General features: G+C 46.9%; 1 protein-coding gene across 1 annotated transcript; it reads right to left on the reverse strand.

The window, feature by feature from the left end:
* Positions 1-36: 36 nt before the first annotated feature.
* CAMK1G (calcium/calmodulin dependent protein kinase IG) lies at positions 37-16,106 on the reverse strand. The gene is made up of 13 exons (XM_009462410.2): positions 15,924-16,106; positions 11,296-11,413; positions 8,395-8,523; positions 7,824-7,898; positions 6,914-7,052; positions 6,648-6,771; positions 6,002-6,077; positions 5,327-5,439; positions 4,236-4,314; positions 3,724-3,811; positions 2,521-2,948; positions 1,861-1,991; positions 37-857 (listed from the first exon to the last, which is right to left on the reverse strand). Exons 2-12 carry the CDS (start codon positions 11,385-11,387, stop codon positions 1,898-1,900), a joined length of 1,437 nt encoding a protein of 478 aa, XP_009460685.1. The 5' UTR covers positions 11,388-11,413; positions 15,924-16,106; the 3' UTR covers positions 37-857; positions 1,861-1,897.
* Positions 16,107-16,325: the final 219 nt, after the last annotated feature.

The raw sequence follows: 16,325 nt of genomic DNA on the forward strand, positions 1-16,325 counted from the left end.
AACATACCTATATTTATACAAATAAGAGCAATGCGATCTTGTACTCAAAGGTGAAGTCAAATGTCTTGTTTGACTTTCCGCCGCAATCTGCTTATTTACCATGTGACGCTTTGCCAGAAAATACCAGAGGGAGCAGGTCTGCAGATGCACGGGGAATGCTTTAGAAGGCACTTAATAGACCATTTCCACATCAAATTTCTATGAATAACCAAGAGGCACTTTACAAAACAAAACTCGGCTTTATTAAGCAAGTATTTATTGTGCAATTACAGACTTGGAAGCAGGGAATTTAGACCTTGCTGTGATTATTATCAGACATATGGAGGTTGCTAGCAGGTTGTCTCTCCTTTTGTAGCTGAAGTGAGAACTGGGCAGCTGGTTGATGCTGAACTTCAGAGTGCCAAAGCCTGGGACTAACCAAAATCCAAGGAGTGGATAGGATGCAGATTGTAAAAATAACTGAGCTGCCACTGAGTAAAACTCTGCATGGCTTTGGTTTATAGGATTTACGTTGTGCAGTGCACTTATTATGCATTGGACAACTAAACAGTATACAGAAAACAAAAGCTTATAGCATTGAGCGATGTCATATGGGTAATATACACTGAATATGCTAGCAGTAGCCTCAGACTTTCCCTTGCTAAAGTGCCTTCTCCCAGTTTTAACAATCCAGAAACACCCCGAGGTCACTGCATGGATGGATTCCTGGGACTAACGTGCTGCTCATCACCAGTCGGTCACTGCTGTCTGAGACGCTGCTGCCCGCCCGCCCCTGGCGGGACACAGCCTCCTTTCTCGCTCGCACTGTTGATGTCTGGCTTTGAAGTGCAGAAAAGAGTAAAACAGCCCTTCTGTTTCTGCAAGAGAGAATTTCAGTTGAGGATTAAACTTTGTTTTGCTAGACTGCTACCTTCAAAATGTGCTCTGTTAATAAGCAGTAGCATGGGGGTTAGGAACAGCTTGGATCCCTTTGTGTGCTTTATTTGTAAAGGGCTATTACATGACTGATCATCGGAATGGACCTTTTTGGAACCTGTAGTAGGTCTCGCTTGCATTTGTCTCTTCTATTAATCCTTTGTATTAGTTCTGTTCATATAATCTCGTCAGTAGAGGGTGTCATCAAAGATGATAGGATGTAGCTCGCTATGTAGCTTTTGTGGAGAACTATGCTAGCATATGCTCGCCTTTGAGGAACCTTCTTTAATGCAGGATCTAATAGCAATACTTCTTACTGCTCATATATAATGTGGTGCAAATGATAACAATTTAGCTAGTCCAGAATTAATCCAAGCTATGGTCAAATGGGATGAAACTTCCATGATTGCACTCTGCTCACCTACAAAGCGAACATCTCCATGCTCTGCTCTCTGGTAACAAAGCAACTTAAACTGACCTGCCTGGACCAAATCTGGGACAGGGAATGGCCCTTCAGGCTGCAGAGATGTCCTGTCTATGCTTGGCCATGGACCAGCAGCCTGTTGTCAGCCCTTTGCTCATGGTCACAGCTGAGACCCGGCTGAAAAGCCCTAATCCCAGCTGATGAAGCTGTTTGCTTCCAGTGTGATTCCTAGTGAGCAGCTTAAATAATGGTGGAGTTTGATATGACATGGTTGGCTTCCTTTCACATGCTCCTTGGGCAACTCTGTTGTCATTGTAACAGTTGGATCAGTCACAGGCCTTAACAGAAGCTGAAAGATGATTTCTTCCTTGAAAGATGGTTTAGTTAAGGCTTTTTCTGTTGCAAAAAATCTGTGAGTCAGTTTTTCATGTACAATCGCTTTGCTATTTGTGCCTTTCCCTTTTTCATGCCATAATGGGATTAATTAAAAGCAGCTAGTGGTTGGATTGCAGAGCACTTACCGCTGGCAATGCGGGGAGCCCAGTGGCTGCCTCCTCATCACATGATCAAACAAACTCCAGTTTGCCCAGTGCCACAGTGAGAAGAGTGTTTACTGGTTTTCATTGGAACAAGAACTTCTGATTTGAAGTGACTGGTTGGAAATGGAAGAATCAGAAGAGAAAGAAGAAAAAAGAGAAATAGCAATATTTATGATCATTCTGTAGGTGAACTGAAGTTATGTTTTTAGTGTGAAGAACATCAGCTGCTGAAAGCAAAGCAGAGCTGGGTGCGAGTCAGCACCGCAGCAAAGGCAGGGTCCAGTCACTCAGCACCAGCTGAGTAGTTGGCATCAGCAGCTTTAACCACCAGCAACTGCAGTTTCTGGAGAGCAAATGTGCTCAAATCAACAGAGCGTGGCAGCTGAGCACTGCTGCCTCGGCTCGCTGCAAGCTCTGCCACGCAGCCTGGGCACTGTGCCTTACCTGATGCTCCTACAAGCATGGAAGGCACTTGGCTGGGTGCTGCTATCCAGCCAGCCAAAACGTTTGCTTCTGTCCTTATTCCTCCCTTCTTTCTACCTCCACCTGGGGCTGGCGACGTAAGTGCCAGACAACTCCTTCCAGACATGGTTATTCCCATATACTTTGTTGGAAATTATGGCTAATCTTTTGGATACCTACTGGGATTTTGCAGATTTTTTAAGGAGCACCGTCTCGGAGCAGAAGGATGTCTTTGTTTTCTCGTGCCCCACGCAGGCTGGACTGCAGCCACAAGAAGTTCTGGTTGGTGGGCTGTGGTTATCCGGCAGGATCAGGCTGCTGCCTGCAGGCAGAGGTCCATTCTCTGAGCGGCTTTGCAGCTTTCCCTCTCTCATTCCTGTGTCTTGCTCCAGCTGAGCGGGAGGGTTTGGACAGCCCTGCGTGGGGACCAGAGGGAGTGATGTGTCCTTGTCTTTGTTTGGCGTTGCTGGCCGGGTGGCCACCATAGGTGTGTTGGGTCTGGGTGGCTCTGAGGCTTGTATAACGGGGTGGGTGCCTTCAGCCGCTGCGTGACCATTCATGTGGAGCTTCTTCATGTGGTGCACAACGGCTGCGGCATTGAAGGCTTGCTGGGGAAAAAGACACGAAACCCACGGTGAGCTCCCAGTGATGCCGGGCTGGGTGGGTGCTGTGGACAAACGGACGGTCCCCCTTAGGTAGGGACTGCGTGCACGGGGCGGGCAGCGCTGTACCGGTTAGCGCTGCCTGTCTGTTTGCACAATATGTGGAAAGTGGGACGTGCTTGATCCTGGCATAAACACGGTGGTTTCCATTGAGTGCAAACTGTGGATGCTTTTGAAGACTACAACCACTTCTACGTGAGGAAATCAGGGGAACAGCTGTAAATTACCCTGCAGTGTGAAATGGAGACTAGAGCTGAATTTTAAATGTAAGTATTTAAAACGCTGTTGTACACGTGGTTCCTTTGGCATTCCTCTCTCTGCCTAATTTCTTTCTAAAGCTCTTGATACAAGTGAAGTACCAATTTATCTTCAAGGCTGAAAGGCGGAAAAGCTGGATTAAGCTCCCCAAAAGATCTGCTGATGGAGCACCAATTTCACTCCCTCAGTATAAAGGCAATAATCCTTTCCTCCTCCCCCTTACTTTCTTGGCGAGGCCACTATGCTGCAATGTTTGTGGTAAATTTACCAGTGTGCATTGCAGCAGGGAATATTGGTCCAAACATACTATAAACAGTAACTGCATACAATTTTCAGGCAGCCTTTGGAGGATCTCAGCTTTTGGGTTCTTACCCACACAACCGAAGCCTTGCTTATTGCTAGATGGCAGCAACTGGCATTTGTTAGTGAAATGGCTCTGGGCTCCCACCAACAGACGACTTACCCTCCATTTGCTCTTTGCAAAGTTTTTCTGAATCTGAGCGCTGACAGATGGGTATATGTCACGGTGAAGGGCTGTATTTCCATTAATCCTGCAGATGGGGAGAGAAGAAAATGGGCTCGTAGGCAGATGGCATTTGTAAGGCATTCCACATTCTGGAGGCAACTAACTGCTTTGTACGTTCAATCAGCAATAATTAAACCCAAAGGAAAAACAGCAACAAAATGTAACACAAACACACACTTCAAAGCTTGGAAAAGCTCAGGATGGGATTTCTTCTTTGCCTCTGTTTACGGAGGCAAATAGGCACAAATTGCATCTTTAATTATTCATAATTTTCCTTCTTCGCACACAAAAAAGAAACACCCAGGGCCACGCGGAGGCAGGCGGTGACGTTAATAACGGGGGCTGGGGAGAAACCCCTGTTCCCAGCACCACTGAGCACGTGGAGCGGGACGCGGAGGCTGCTAAATCCCCATGGCCGCCAGCTACTGCCGGGGCCCCGGCCCTCTCACCATGGGTGCCGCAGGGCTTCTTCACAGGTAAACCTCGTGTTCGGGTTTTTCTCCAGTAAATGTCTGATGAAATCCTTGGCTGTTTGGGAGGGGAGGAGAAGCAGAGAGAAAAGGTTATTTTCTCCTTGTTTCAAGATATGATCTTAATAGCATATGGCAAATGCTAGTGGATAAACGTCGCAATGCTCAGCCCCAAGAAGGAGGTGTTTGTACTGCTTCATTACCCCATTAAAGGGAGATGTTTGCAGCGAAGGGCTCTGAATGAAAAAACGTTAACTGAGGACATACCAAACTTCAGGCCTAGATTACATGCATTTGAGTTGAATTATTCAGCTAAAAAACATAAGACGGTGCAAGCTGAGAGGATTTAGAAGTTGCCCTAAAGAGCAGTTACATCCCTCCCATTTTTTTTTTTTTCTTTTTTTGCAGGGAGGATTGTGGTGTTTGTTATTAAGTCCTAACAGACCTCATGCTAGTTTTGTTTGTATGTATAAAAGGCCGATGTTTAAATATGCTGCTAAGATGGTGGCTTCGGTAAACACTGTGCAGGCGAGCTCCACAAGCAGGTTAGCCTGGTGGAAGGGTGCAGTGGTGGCTGACACAGTTTGCTGTGTGGCTGTAAGGAAATGTGGCCTGATGGGAAGAAAAGCAAAGGGGAAAAGAAAAAAACCAAAAAACCCAAAAACCCTAACTGAAAAAGAAGGTGAAAAAACCCCAGAGTTCCCCTGCTTCCAAGGGAAACGTAAGCCCACTCTGAGCTCACTAATTGTGAAAATCAGGGTTACATTAACAAAGGCTTCAGCTGAGGATGCTGTGCTACAGGCAGGATGCAAAGTACCCCAAGCTCTGCCAGTGCAGCTCGGCTTTGGCATCGTCACCCCTGCTAACGCGGTGCTGGGAGCCTCTGCAATCAGTTCCCACGTCTGGGGGTTTGCTGCTGTGCGAGTGACTCAGTTCAACGCTTCACCCTTTCCTGTCCCTGCCGGGGTGCGCGGGGGCTCGGCTGGTGCAGGCTCCGGCCCACGGGTTGCAGGGCTCTGTATTGCAGCTTGTGGGAGGGAGCACGGTGCTTCCCGGTGCCGGAGCTTTACCTGATGCAGAGATGTCATCCCAAAATGGAGACTCAAACTCATAGTAGCCTTCTTTAATCTTTTCAAACAGTTTGGATTCGGTCTCTTCGTAGAAAGGAGGATACCCGCACAGCCTGGAACAGAGCAGAAAGCCAGCGGTCCTCCAGCACTGCCATCCATGGCTGCACGGGCTCCTCCGCAGCCCGGCCAGGGCACGCACGGGCAGCACGAGGGAGTGAGTAACAGGGGAGGCTGCTCTATCCATCTGTCTGCCCCTCACAGCTAAGGGTATTGGTAAAGCTGCAGAAAAGAGTTAAAAACTTAACTGCAGCAGCGAAAGGACAAAGCCACAGCTGGTACATAACTGTATGGCGTGGGAGGAAAGGAAACAAAAAGTACCGAGGAAGACTGAATGATATTTGTAGGCAACTGAAAAAAAACAAAGCATAGGATGAGGCACATAATAGAGAAAATGTGATTCCTTTCATCTCCGCTCCAGTACTTGATTCCCCGCATCCCTTTCCTTTCTATGGTCTAGTGGATCTGTGCAAGGGAAGAATACGCTGCTGCCATGTTCCCACAGCAAAACGGGAGGTCCGGTATCGCCTCCACTGCCACTCTGCAGAGGTGTCTGAAGCGATGGAGGAGTTGGGAAACTCATGGAAAAATAAGTGGATGCTGTTTGCTCTTACTTACAGGATATAGGTGATGACTCCAATGGACCAGCAGTCTACGGCTTTGCTGTATGGTTTCTGGGCGAGGACTTCAGGGGCTGCAGAACAGCAAAACCAAATAAAAATTCTAAGCAATAATAAATTACTGGGAAAATAATAAATACTGGGAAAAGCAGTAGTTCTTGTACACTTGGTCTCTGAGGTGTCAGTGCAGGAGAATCAACCAGTAACAGCCCCGTTTACCGGCTGGATTGGTCTGTGCTTTTTGTATCTATTTTATGCCATCAATAGAAAGAACCACTGATAATTTCTGCCTGTATCCTGAGGTTTTAACCAGTAAGCTGTGGATCAAGCAAATGCAGTCTGGTGAACATGAAACAAAATCCCATTGTTTTAAAATTTCAATAAATACCTGACTAACGCTGAAATATTTTTTTTTATCCTTTTCTTTGCACTGTTAAATATTCTGGGATTTTGCAGTCTCTACATTCATCTGTAATCCAGGCTTTATGTGGTCCGTGCAGTGCATCTGTGACTAGCATGTTGTTGTTAACGTAATTATGTTTTTGTTTTTTTTTTTTCCCCTCTGCTAGGTAACGTACTGTACATGCACAACCTTTTTTCCAGACAGTCTACCAGCACAAGCCTGTTCCTGATCCTTGGCTTACCAACATATCCTGGAGTCCCACAAGCGGTGGACATGATGCCGTTCTGTTCCATTTTAGACAAGCCAAAGTCCGTGATCATGATTTTGGAGTTCTCTTCGGGAGTAAGGTAAAGAAGGTTTTCAGGCTGCGAATACAGAGTGGTCAGAGGTTGAAATTTGTGGTAGGAAAATGGAAAGGAACAACAGAAAGTAACGGGGCAGAGAGGGCAGAGCCTGCAGTCGCACCGGCTCCCCGCGGCACTGCCGTGGCTGGGGGACAGGTCTCACCTTCAGGTCACGGTGAACTATTCCGTTTTCGTGGAGGTACTTCACTGCTGTCAGGACCTGATGGATCACCACACTCGCATCTTTCTCTGTGTAAACTCCTCGTTCCAAAATTCGGTCAAATAGCTCTCCCCCAGATACGCTGTGGAAATGGTAGTTCAGAAAGAAAAAGATTGAAAAGAAAGTTAAAGCAAGCTAATCATGCTTTCATGTTAGGCAAGCTAACTTTCTGGTCCTTTTACAACTCCACCTGTAGCAGAACTGTTCCTTGGGCAGCAGTTTTTGTGAGGCTGAGAGGTCGATGGACACTCTGGAGTGCAATTTCAGGGTGCCAGTAAGAGTTACTGGTAAACCTGGGGATTTTGGGTAAAGTTACGATGCAGCTCCCGGCAGGTCTGAGCCGCAGGTATCCAGCACCGCCGGCAGGACTGCCCCCAGGCTCTGCTACACGAGCAGAGAGAGGTTTTTGTGTGATTGCTTCCTTTTAGCTGAATTTGCAAGTTAGCAGTAGCAGCCGGGTGCTCAGAGCTGATGCCCACAGCGAGCTGCTTTCTCTGCAGCTGACATGTTGCCCGTTTTCATTTCCAGAAACCCTGCATGGCACAGCTTTAATTAGAAATACTTCTGTCTCTGCCCTGCTAAACTGTGATGAATTAATTTGCATAAATAGATCCTAATCTTGGTTTAGAAACTTGCTGCTAAAAGGAGTATGGGCCAAGACAGCATGAGAAGTGTCCAGGTTAGTTCAAACCACGCAGCTTTGTTAGCGAGAGGTGTTTGAACGGCGCTTGTGCATGCAACTTTTACACGTGAGGGACTCTGGTGTGTAGGTGCTGACATACGGTGCATCACCCTGGTCCTGCCGCTCATCTTCCTCTGCGGCCCACAAAGAAATGGCTCTGCTGATACTTACAGCTGCATGACCAGGTAGAAGTGGGTCGTGCTCTCGTAGATATCTTCTAATGTCACGATGTTTTCGTGCTTTATTCTGCAAAGATAAGCGTGGGTTAGAAACAAACCGGGCAAAGTGGCTTCTCAAGTGGGAAACCCAACAGTCATCTTGCTTTAATCACCAGTGAAAGTTCACTGCGCTGATTTGTGGCTGATCTCCCTCGCCCTGTGTGGCAGAGGGTCATTGACGCCATGCTCTTTGGAGCACCGGGCACTGCCAGCGGCGGAGCAGACCTGCCTGCTCTGCATCAGCTGTGTTCCTGGGACTGCAAAAGCATTAACTCTGGTTCTCCTTCCCTGAGTGCTGCTTTGCTTCCTCTATCTCATTCCACAGGTCTGGGGCAGGATGGCCGTTGCGGTTCCAAGTCCAGCCGAGGAGTGAGAGAAGAAACTTTACTGATCTACTAATTCATATTAATATTTATATTTCTTTAAAAAGAAATACTTAATTCTTTATATTATTCTTACTGTAGAGCCACGTGTTTTAGGAAGCACATTTGTTCTACTTTACATTACAATGCATATATACTCACTTTTTCAATACTGCTATTTCGTTCTCTAAGCTGCTGTCCCTTGTGAGAGGAGACTTCTTGATGCATTTCAGAGCAAAGAGCTTGCCAGTGCTTCTTTGCTTCACTAGGAAAACTTCTGAAAAGGCACCTCTGCAGAGAGAAGTTGTATTTCAGTAGATGCTGCTGCTGTGAACTGGAAGGATACTTACAGAGAGAAAGAGGAAATAGCAAGAAAAAATAATATGGAAGTAATTTAACTCAAAGTGGATGCTGATTGTAAAGCTAGAACTACATCTCCAGCAGCCCCAAACGTAGGATATTCAATGCAAGATTATGCAATACGTAGAAAAAAACCCACAATATTCCCTGTAGAGAAAAGGTTATTGTTGCATAGTTCCTCATGAAGCTGTGTTGAGGTAGTGGACGAAAAAGATCCCTGCAATGAAATTAAGTCCCGTCCTTCAGGACTGTCTGTAAAGACAGTCAAGCATGTTACTCCTGTATGTGCCAGGCTATGGGTGAACTTCAGCCATGCCAGGTTCAGAGCACACCTCCGGGGTGCTCTGAATCCATTGGGACTGGGGGAATTTTCCCGGGCTAAGTGCAGCCGAGGGGCTGTATCGACAACCCCCTCACTAACGGGGCAGTCTGCGGCTCGGGTGCTCACTGGGGATAACAACTCCCTGTGGAAAGGTCTCCGCAGCCTCCCCTCCAACGGGGCCAGATTCCTGCTTAATACAAACCGCGTCTCCGCAAAGCCCCCACCGTCTTAAAGCAGTTCTTCATTTTGCCTGGTTGGCATTGCCCTGAGGACTGAGCGCTGAATTGCAGTGAAGAGAGCCCAATTACATTGCGGTTCGGGTATATCAGTCAACGTTTTGTATATCTAAAGTGCAAAACAACTGGATAGCCTCAGTTAACGCTTTCATTCAGCATCCAGTGTGTTTTCCTTTCTGTGTACCCTAAGTGACAAAGTGACAATGACTGTCTTGTGCATTCCTGATACAGGTTCAGCCCAGCGCAGCGATGAGCAGGTATTTATAACATGCCTAAAGGCTGCAATCCTGTTAAAGGTTTATCTTGGGTAGCTGAACACATGTCTCGGGACAGTGACAGTGCATACTTTGCCAGATCAGTCCTCAATAATCCTCATCAAATGAGCAACAGATTAATTGATGAAAGTTAAATGGAACTTGCCGCTGAGTCTGCAAAGCGCTGCAGGGAGCTGGAGGGCAGAGCGAGGAAGGTGAGCGCAGCAGAAGCACCTTCTTGGTTGGGATGCTATTGCAGCAAACCCAATAAACGAGGGCAGAAAACCTGTATCTCCTGTAATCCACTAAACAAAGAATCCAGCATACTGTGCAGATCGGTTGGCTGAGCACGGAGCTGTACCCATCTGCTTGCGGTGCTTTGCTCCTGTGTCTTTGTTAGGGAGCGGCAGCCGGCGACGACGCAGGGGGGAGCGGGAGCCTCGGGCAGCTCCTCGCTGGGCTCAGCTTTCCTGCTCCTCCAGTGGGCCCCTGAGTGCTGCTGAAGCAATGTGCAAGGCCATTGGGGTTGTGAGGAACTGGGCTGTGCCAGGACCAGTTCCTAGCAAGGGGAAAAAACAAACAAACCCCACCAACAATTAATTAATTAAAAAAAAAAGCCCATAGGTTTTTGGGAAGGCATCCCTACCGATGAATTCAAATCTTTGTTTCACTCAGCAAATTATATGCAATGGTCTTCTCTCTTCTGGCCCCAAAAGCAGGTGGTGTTGGGACCTGTTCCTTGTTTCACACATTTTTTTTTTCTCTCCTTTTATCCATTTGAGCTCTGGGGGCTGTTTTGTGGAAATGCCTTTCAAGTTCCTGAGAGCTCTCGGGGAATAGGCAGGGACGTCCTCGCTGAGGTCCCTAATCCAACAGCTGTGGATGCTGGGGGAAGGTGGCAGGAAGTTTCCAGGTAGTTTTAGGTCCCAAATCTTCATTTATATTCTTCAGCTAGCTGAAGCGGTGTGTGTGGAAAAAATCCCAATTTCTAACGCTAAATTTTACTATTAATGTAATAGTAGGAAATGAACAACCTACAAATCAGATGCTGGGGCATCTGTTCTATATATCTGTCCCAAACAGTTTATAATAATTATGCCCCTTATTAAAAAATGATGAATCAACAAGTTGGCTAGGAGAGAATAAAGCTTTTTCAAACGTCATTCCTTTAGAGAAAGCTGCTGGATAACTTAACTAATTTCTGAGGCTGACCGGGAACACGGTAATTTAAAATGTTGCCCAGCTCTGGAGTAGCTGTTTTTGGGAGCTTTGTCATGGGTTCTAAAGCAGCAGAAAATCTGGCTGTGACAGAACTCGCTGGTGGAGGTAACTCAATTCCTCCTCCACCACCTTGGAAATGTTTTCTTGTCTCATTCGCATGAATAGGCAAATTAAGCTGTTAACTCACAGAGAAGTATCGTACAACTTGAACGTCCTTGTTCTTGTTTCATCCCCCAACTGAGTCAGGGTTTATGAGCTAAATATATGACGTATTATTATAATACCTCTCCCAGAGCCATCCCTTGACCGTGCTTGACCTTGCAGCAGACCAGTGTGCTCAGCAGCAAAAGAGCAAAAACTTTAACTAAGCTGCCATGCAGGCTTAGAGGGAAAGGAGGAGAGGGCAGAGCTGACCCGGAGCCGTGCCGCGGGGCTGGGTGGGAAGGAGCTGCTTCGGTGCCGCTTGGCAAGCGTGAGCCGTGAAGCAGAGCACCAGCAGCAATTGCGCAGCAGCGATGGGGTGCCCACCTCGCGCCTGGAGACTGGTGCCCATCTCCGAGGGAGCCGTTTTCTTGTGACGTTGGCCAGTGCTAGGGAGGGAGTCGCTGCCCTGGGCTGAGAAGCTGGTATCTAGGGGTGGCTCGCTCTGGAGAGCAGTTATGGTACTTACGATCCCAGGGCCTCCATGAAAATGAATGTTTTTCGGATGTTGCTCGTCTGTTTTTTCCAGGAGCTGCTGTTATCATCTTCTTTGCGGCCCATCTCCTCCAGAGTGGAAGCAGGGAACGCTGTGAGGAAGAGGAGGAGAGATGTGAGTGATATGGTAGGTGCTCGCATGAAGAACAGGACTACCCAGGAGCTAGCTGGATTCAGGATGCTGTGAATGGCTTTTGCTTGGTCAGAGGAGTCAGACTTTTCAAGCACGTGAAATTTTGTGCTGCTTTTGCTACTCACAAACGTTCGTGCTGACCGTGCCTCTGCCGTTAGGTCCCGCTCCAGCTGTCAATGCAGCGTAATACCAGATCAGCTGGGTAGGAGCTGGTGACCATATGGTAATACTCTCTTGTCAGTATACTCATTTAGCGCACGTTGGCAATTACAAATGTTTATATTGTGCTTCGTATTTAGTGGTTAAAATAGCTCTGCTGAATGGTTGCTAATTTTAACTAAAGTATCCATGACTTAATGGATTAAAAGTTAGGTACAGCTAGCGATGGAGATGGATTATGGTTGAGCTGCTTTATCGTTCAAATAATAAATGGTTTAAAGAGCTCATGACTGCAGGGAGGGGAATTGATATAAAACATTTTGTTGATCTGTCTTGTACAGTTTGCGCTGCTGTCGTCTTTAATTTTTGTTAATTGACAGATTGCTTTTGCTCTGAGTCATAACCTTCCCTTTGCCTTTTTCTCACAGGGCTGCGATGCCGCGGTGCTGGCTGGTGGGAGGCCACCAACGCGGTGAAGGGGTGCCCAGCTTTTGGTGCCCTGCCCTGATGGTGTCTGTGCTGCAGCCGTGGAGCAAGTGGTCCCCGCCTGCAGCCCCCCACTTGGCGTGCGGGGGGCTGGCGAGAGCAGCTCGCAGAAAACGCAGCTTTCTGGAGTCGCCCCTGCTCTGCGAGGCAGCAGCTGAGCCCCTGTTATTGGCATTGGAGGATGTAACTGCAGGCAATCTGCGCTGTCGGTAAACGCGGCCGTGGGACTCCCCACTGATCCATGCATCTGAAACACGCACCGCCGTTCACGGGTGGCTTGACCTTGGCCAGGTCCCAGTCCCCCACCTCCCCGCCTCTGCTAAGCTCTTTAGAGCGCAGGCTGGGCAGCACCGCTGTAATACAGAGAGTAACGCTGCCAGCCCGGGGGGAGCTCACCGCAGCGGTGGGGGCACCAGTTAGAGCTTGCACAACGTCTGGGCGCTGTGAAATGTTATACAAATGCCTAAGCGCCCTTATTAAGAGCAGGTCTAACATTACAGAACTGGAATTATGCTGGAAGGTGAGAAAGAAGCCCTGAGTCTAGAAAAAAAATATAAAAATGTGGCTTGTCCCCACTATCGGCATACAAAAGAAATGCACTGAAAATATCCCCAGGCAGGAGGGGACAGCAGCACCCTTGGCACGTGGAGCATCGCACTTCTCCAGAGCAGGAGCGGCTGCCCCAAAGCCTGTGAGACACAGCTGAGCCTTCGAAGGACAAAGCACAATCTTTTGTGTAAAAATAAACCTTTGGAAAAGGCAGAAGTATTAAAGCAGAGAAAAAGCTGAAAGATCTTGTTTCATGACAGACAGCTTAGATATTGAATTTCTCCTGAACCTAGTTTATCTCCTTAATTAGCACGGTTTCAGGGTTTTGGGCTCCTTGACACAATTTTTTAAAGGTTAATTTAACATTATTGAAAACAAAATTGACTCAATTGTAAACAGTTGAAGGCTTCAGTCCATAAAATCATGAAAGGCCAGCGTGCACTTGACCTTTATTTACCTTCTGGATTCTGATGCACATGTAACTCCTAGAAATACAACTCCTTATAAAAACCAGCCATATCTTGCTGTTTAGAATCAGCAAAGATCAAAAGTTCTTCACAAAAATGCTGATCAATTAGTAGAAAGTTTTCTGCCAATGTTTTGAACCCCAAAATTAAGTTTTCATTTGGAGTCATCCGCCCATCCCAAATCTCTACAGAACTGGAATGTCACAAAATGAATTCTCAGCAGAGACATTCAGCTGCTGGTGGAAGGTGAGTTTTATCTGCTTTAACCAAATATCAAACGCATGATGCCAGTGTGATGTTGAATGACGGGTAAAATTCAGATGACCTCTCTGTTTCTTTCCCAGCCTGCTGTCAAACAAAGAATATGAAGTAAAAACCCCCAAAAGTAGGTCAGCCTGGCCCCAGGGACAAACAGTATTTTAGTCTCCGTTCCCGTGCAGCCCCTGCGCTGAAGCGCAGCCCAGTTGGCACAAGCTCTTTGGGGCCAGCCCGGGCAGTCCCTCCTGGGGAGGCTGGACCACGCCACGGGCGCCCAGGCAGAGGTGACTGTCCCCCCTGCCCCGGCGGGAGGTGACAGTGGAGCCATGTGTGCTCACTTCTGTGAATTTGGCCCATTTGAGCAGAAGTGTCAAATTTGCCCGCCATTTGCTCATTTAAGCTCGATTCCTTTAGTGTTCTCATGTTTAATTCCTTGCGAATTCAACAAGTTTCTTTTTAAAATGGATTTTGCTTCTAAAGGAAGGTAATATCGTGTTTTCTTTAGTCTCCTGTGAATCATCTGTTCATCTTATAGTTCCTCCTTCTGTCACACTCCGCGTACGGCATTTGGTTTTGCTGATATCTGGAGGGAAGGCTGGATGAATAGCTCTGACTCCCTACACGTGGATTTGATTTCCTGCTTTCTCAGTTTTTCTGTGCCATCATGAGCCAGTCATTTCCTGCCTCCTCTCGCCGTGCTGCGAGGAAGGGGAGTAAGTGCTGCTATTTTGAGAGCAAAATAATGAAATGTTTGAATTGCCTGAAATGTAAAGCTGCATATGTGCTCGGGTGATGAATGCTTGCCCACCTTCCTCCTTCCTCACGCTGGATCATGTTATTCTCAGTACTTTTTCCTCTTTTGATACGTGGGAAAGTATTTGCAAAGGGGCTTGGTGCAGGACACGGAGGCCTCACGGTCCAGCCGTGATCACAGGATTATGAGACCTGTGACTTTCCTGATGCAGGCTCTGGGAGCTCGTCTTTACTTTGTTTCTCAATCTGGTTAAGCCACTTGTTGCACTTCGCAGCAGTTTGTGAGAATGTCATGTTTGATATATTTGTTGTTTGGTTTTTCTTACTTATTCAGGCTCTGGCCCAACAATGTCCTGACCTTTCTCGGTACACAGCGTATGGGTAAACGGGGTTTAATGTATCTACTCGCTTACTTGAAGAAGCTTTACTTTACACAGGAATAGAAACCATCATAACAAAAGTTGGGCGAACAGACTTTGTGCTTGGACTGGCAGGTTTTCCTGCCATACGATGTGTCCATCTGAGCACTTCCATCATGCTCCTGACACGCTTTGTTTGTCAGACCCATCCTGACACCCCGATCACACGTGCATCACCCCCTGGCTTGGTGGGTCTTCCAGCCGCAGCAGTGGGATGCACGGACAGAGAACCCCCAATACGCGCTTGAAAAATGCATTATTTTCAACACCTAATCTAGAGAAGGGTCCGTGTTCGCCCTTTTGCTCATTCATCTTTTGTGACAGTGCAAGAACAGTAGTGTGTTAAGATTGCATAATAAAATGGAAATGCTCACTAATAAAAGTAGGTAAAGACCTTTGGAGATTAAAACAGAGTACATTACATTGCTTTAATTTGTTTAGCTTCCCTCTTCCCCATCACAACAAATTAAGCAATATGCAGGACTTCAATCTGATGAGTATCTGCTGGACGTAGTAAATAGTTTTGATATTAATGTCTAACCTTTGGGCTCTTCTACAGACTAAGTCAATAAACGTGACTGCTGCTGTGTTCTGTCTGATCCAGCAAATGACACATCATTGCTTAGAATGTAATGTATGTTATTATGACCTTGCTTAAATAGCTCCTGGAGAAATTTGTTCCGCTTTCATACCTCACAGTAACAAATCCATCTGCAGACAGATACTCTGCTTCTGAATGGATATACTGCATTAGCAAAATTATTGTAAGACATGATTAATAGTCTTGTGACAAAGTTACATATGGAGGGGGAAGACACATGCTGCTTTCATGATTTTGCCTTTAGAATTAGAAAGAAGTTTACAGAAAAAAAGGAGAATACAAAGTCAAAGGCCTTTGCTTTAAAAAATACACCAAAACAAGCAATCTGCACGTGAATGAATTAACTGCCAGGCCAGCCTCCCTGTTCAGGGACAAAAGAACAAGAAATTGAAAACATGAGCTCGCCATTAAAAACAAATCCACGTTAAACATCTTGTATTCATCCCACCACTCCATCGATTCAAAAGCAGTGCGTTAACTTAGTAGTCCTTGATGAAGACTTGCAAAATCACTATTTGCATTAAAAATATTTCTGATTCCTTAACGTACTTTTAAAGTAAAACATCAGAAGGCAGCTTTCTATGAAATTGCTAAATATAACATGAGTGCTGTAGGGTACTAGACTAACAGTCTGTACAGAGAAGTCCTCCGGTATTTCCCCAGTACTAGATAAAATTCATTTAAAAAAAAAAACAGGTTAGCCAGAATCCCACCTGCTTCCCACACAGAACAGACAGGAAAAGCAAATGGCTATTAAGGAAATAACATTTTGCTTACCCAAGTCACCACAAACAAAGCAACTCCTGTTCGCTGCTGCTCCGGCTCGGCTCCCGCGGTCTGCGGGGATTAGAGCCCGCCTGGGTGCTCACCGGCAGCGGGGAGGAGGAGATGGCTCTGCCGCGATGGTAACCAGGCAGCACTTCGCCACGAGTAAATTGCCACGAGCACGAGCTGCCTGTGGGTGTGCGTGTGCGTGCACGTCGCTCTCGAGAACGGCAGCCGTACCTGGCAGCGCGGACACGGGAACCCCAGCGCTTCACCGGCAGGAATTGAATCAGCTGCTGCTGGGAGAGATGGTGCACGGTGTGCAGCAGCAGCCGCTCCGCGCGAGTACCCAGTTTGTTATTGAAATATTCCTGGGTGGAATGCAAATATAATTTGCCTTAATCAAACTAATGA

The sequence above is a fragment of the Nipponia nippon genome, unplaced genomic scaffold (assembly GCF_047370975.1).
Source record: "Nipponia nippon isolate SJK-2023a ecotype South Korea unplaced genomic scaffold, ASM4737097v1 scaffold_25, whole genome shotgun sequence".
Classification (NCBI taxonomy): Eukaryota; Metazoa; Chordata; class Aves; order Pelecaniformes; family Threskiornithidae; genus Nipponia; species Nipponia nippon.

What these genes read in the sequence shown, in the direction of transcription:
- CAMK1G (XM_009462410.2), bottom strand. Translation starts at nt 11,387, where the DNA reads ATGGGCCGCAAAGAAGATGATAACAGCAGCTCCTGGAAAAAACAGACG. An exon ending in TGGGACTCCAGGATATGTTG is followed by an intron (nt 6,078 to 6,647) that starts GTAAGCCAAGGA and finishes GCTGTTCTGCAG; the next exon opens with CCCCTGAAGTCCTCGCCCAG. An exon ending in GAAGCCCTGCGGCACCCATG is followed by an intron (nt 3,812 to 4,235) that starts GTGAGAGGGCCG and finishes CCCCATCTGCAG; the next exon opens with GATTAATGGAAATACAGCCC.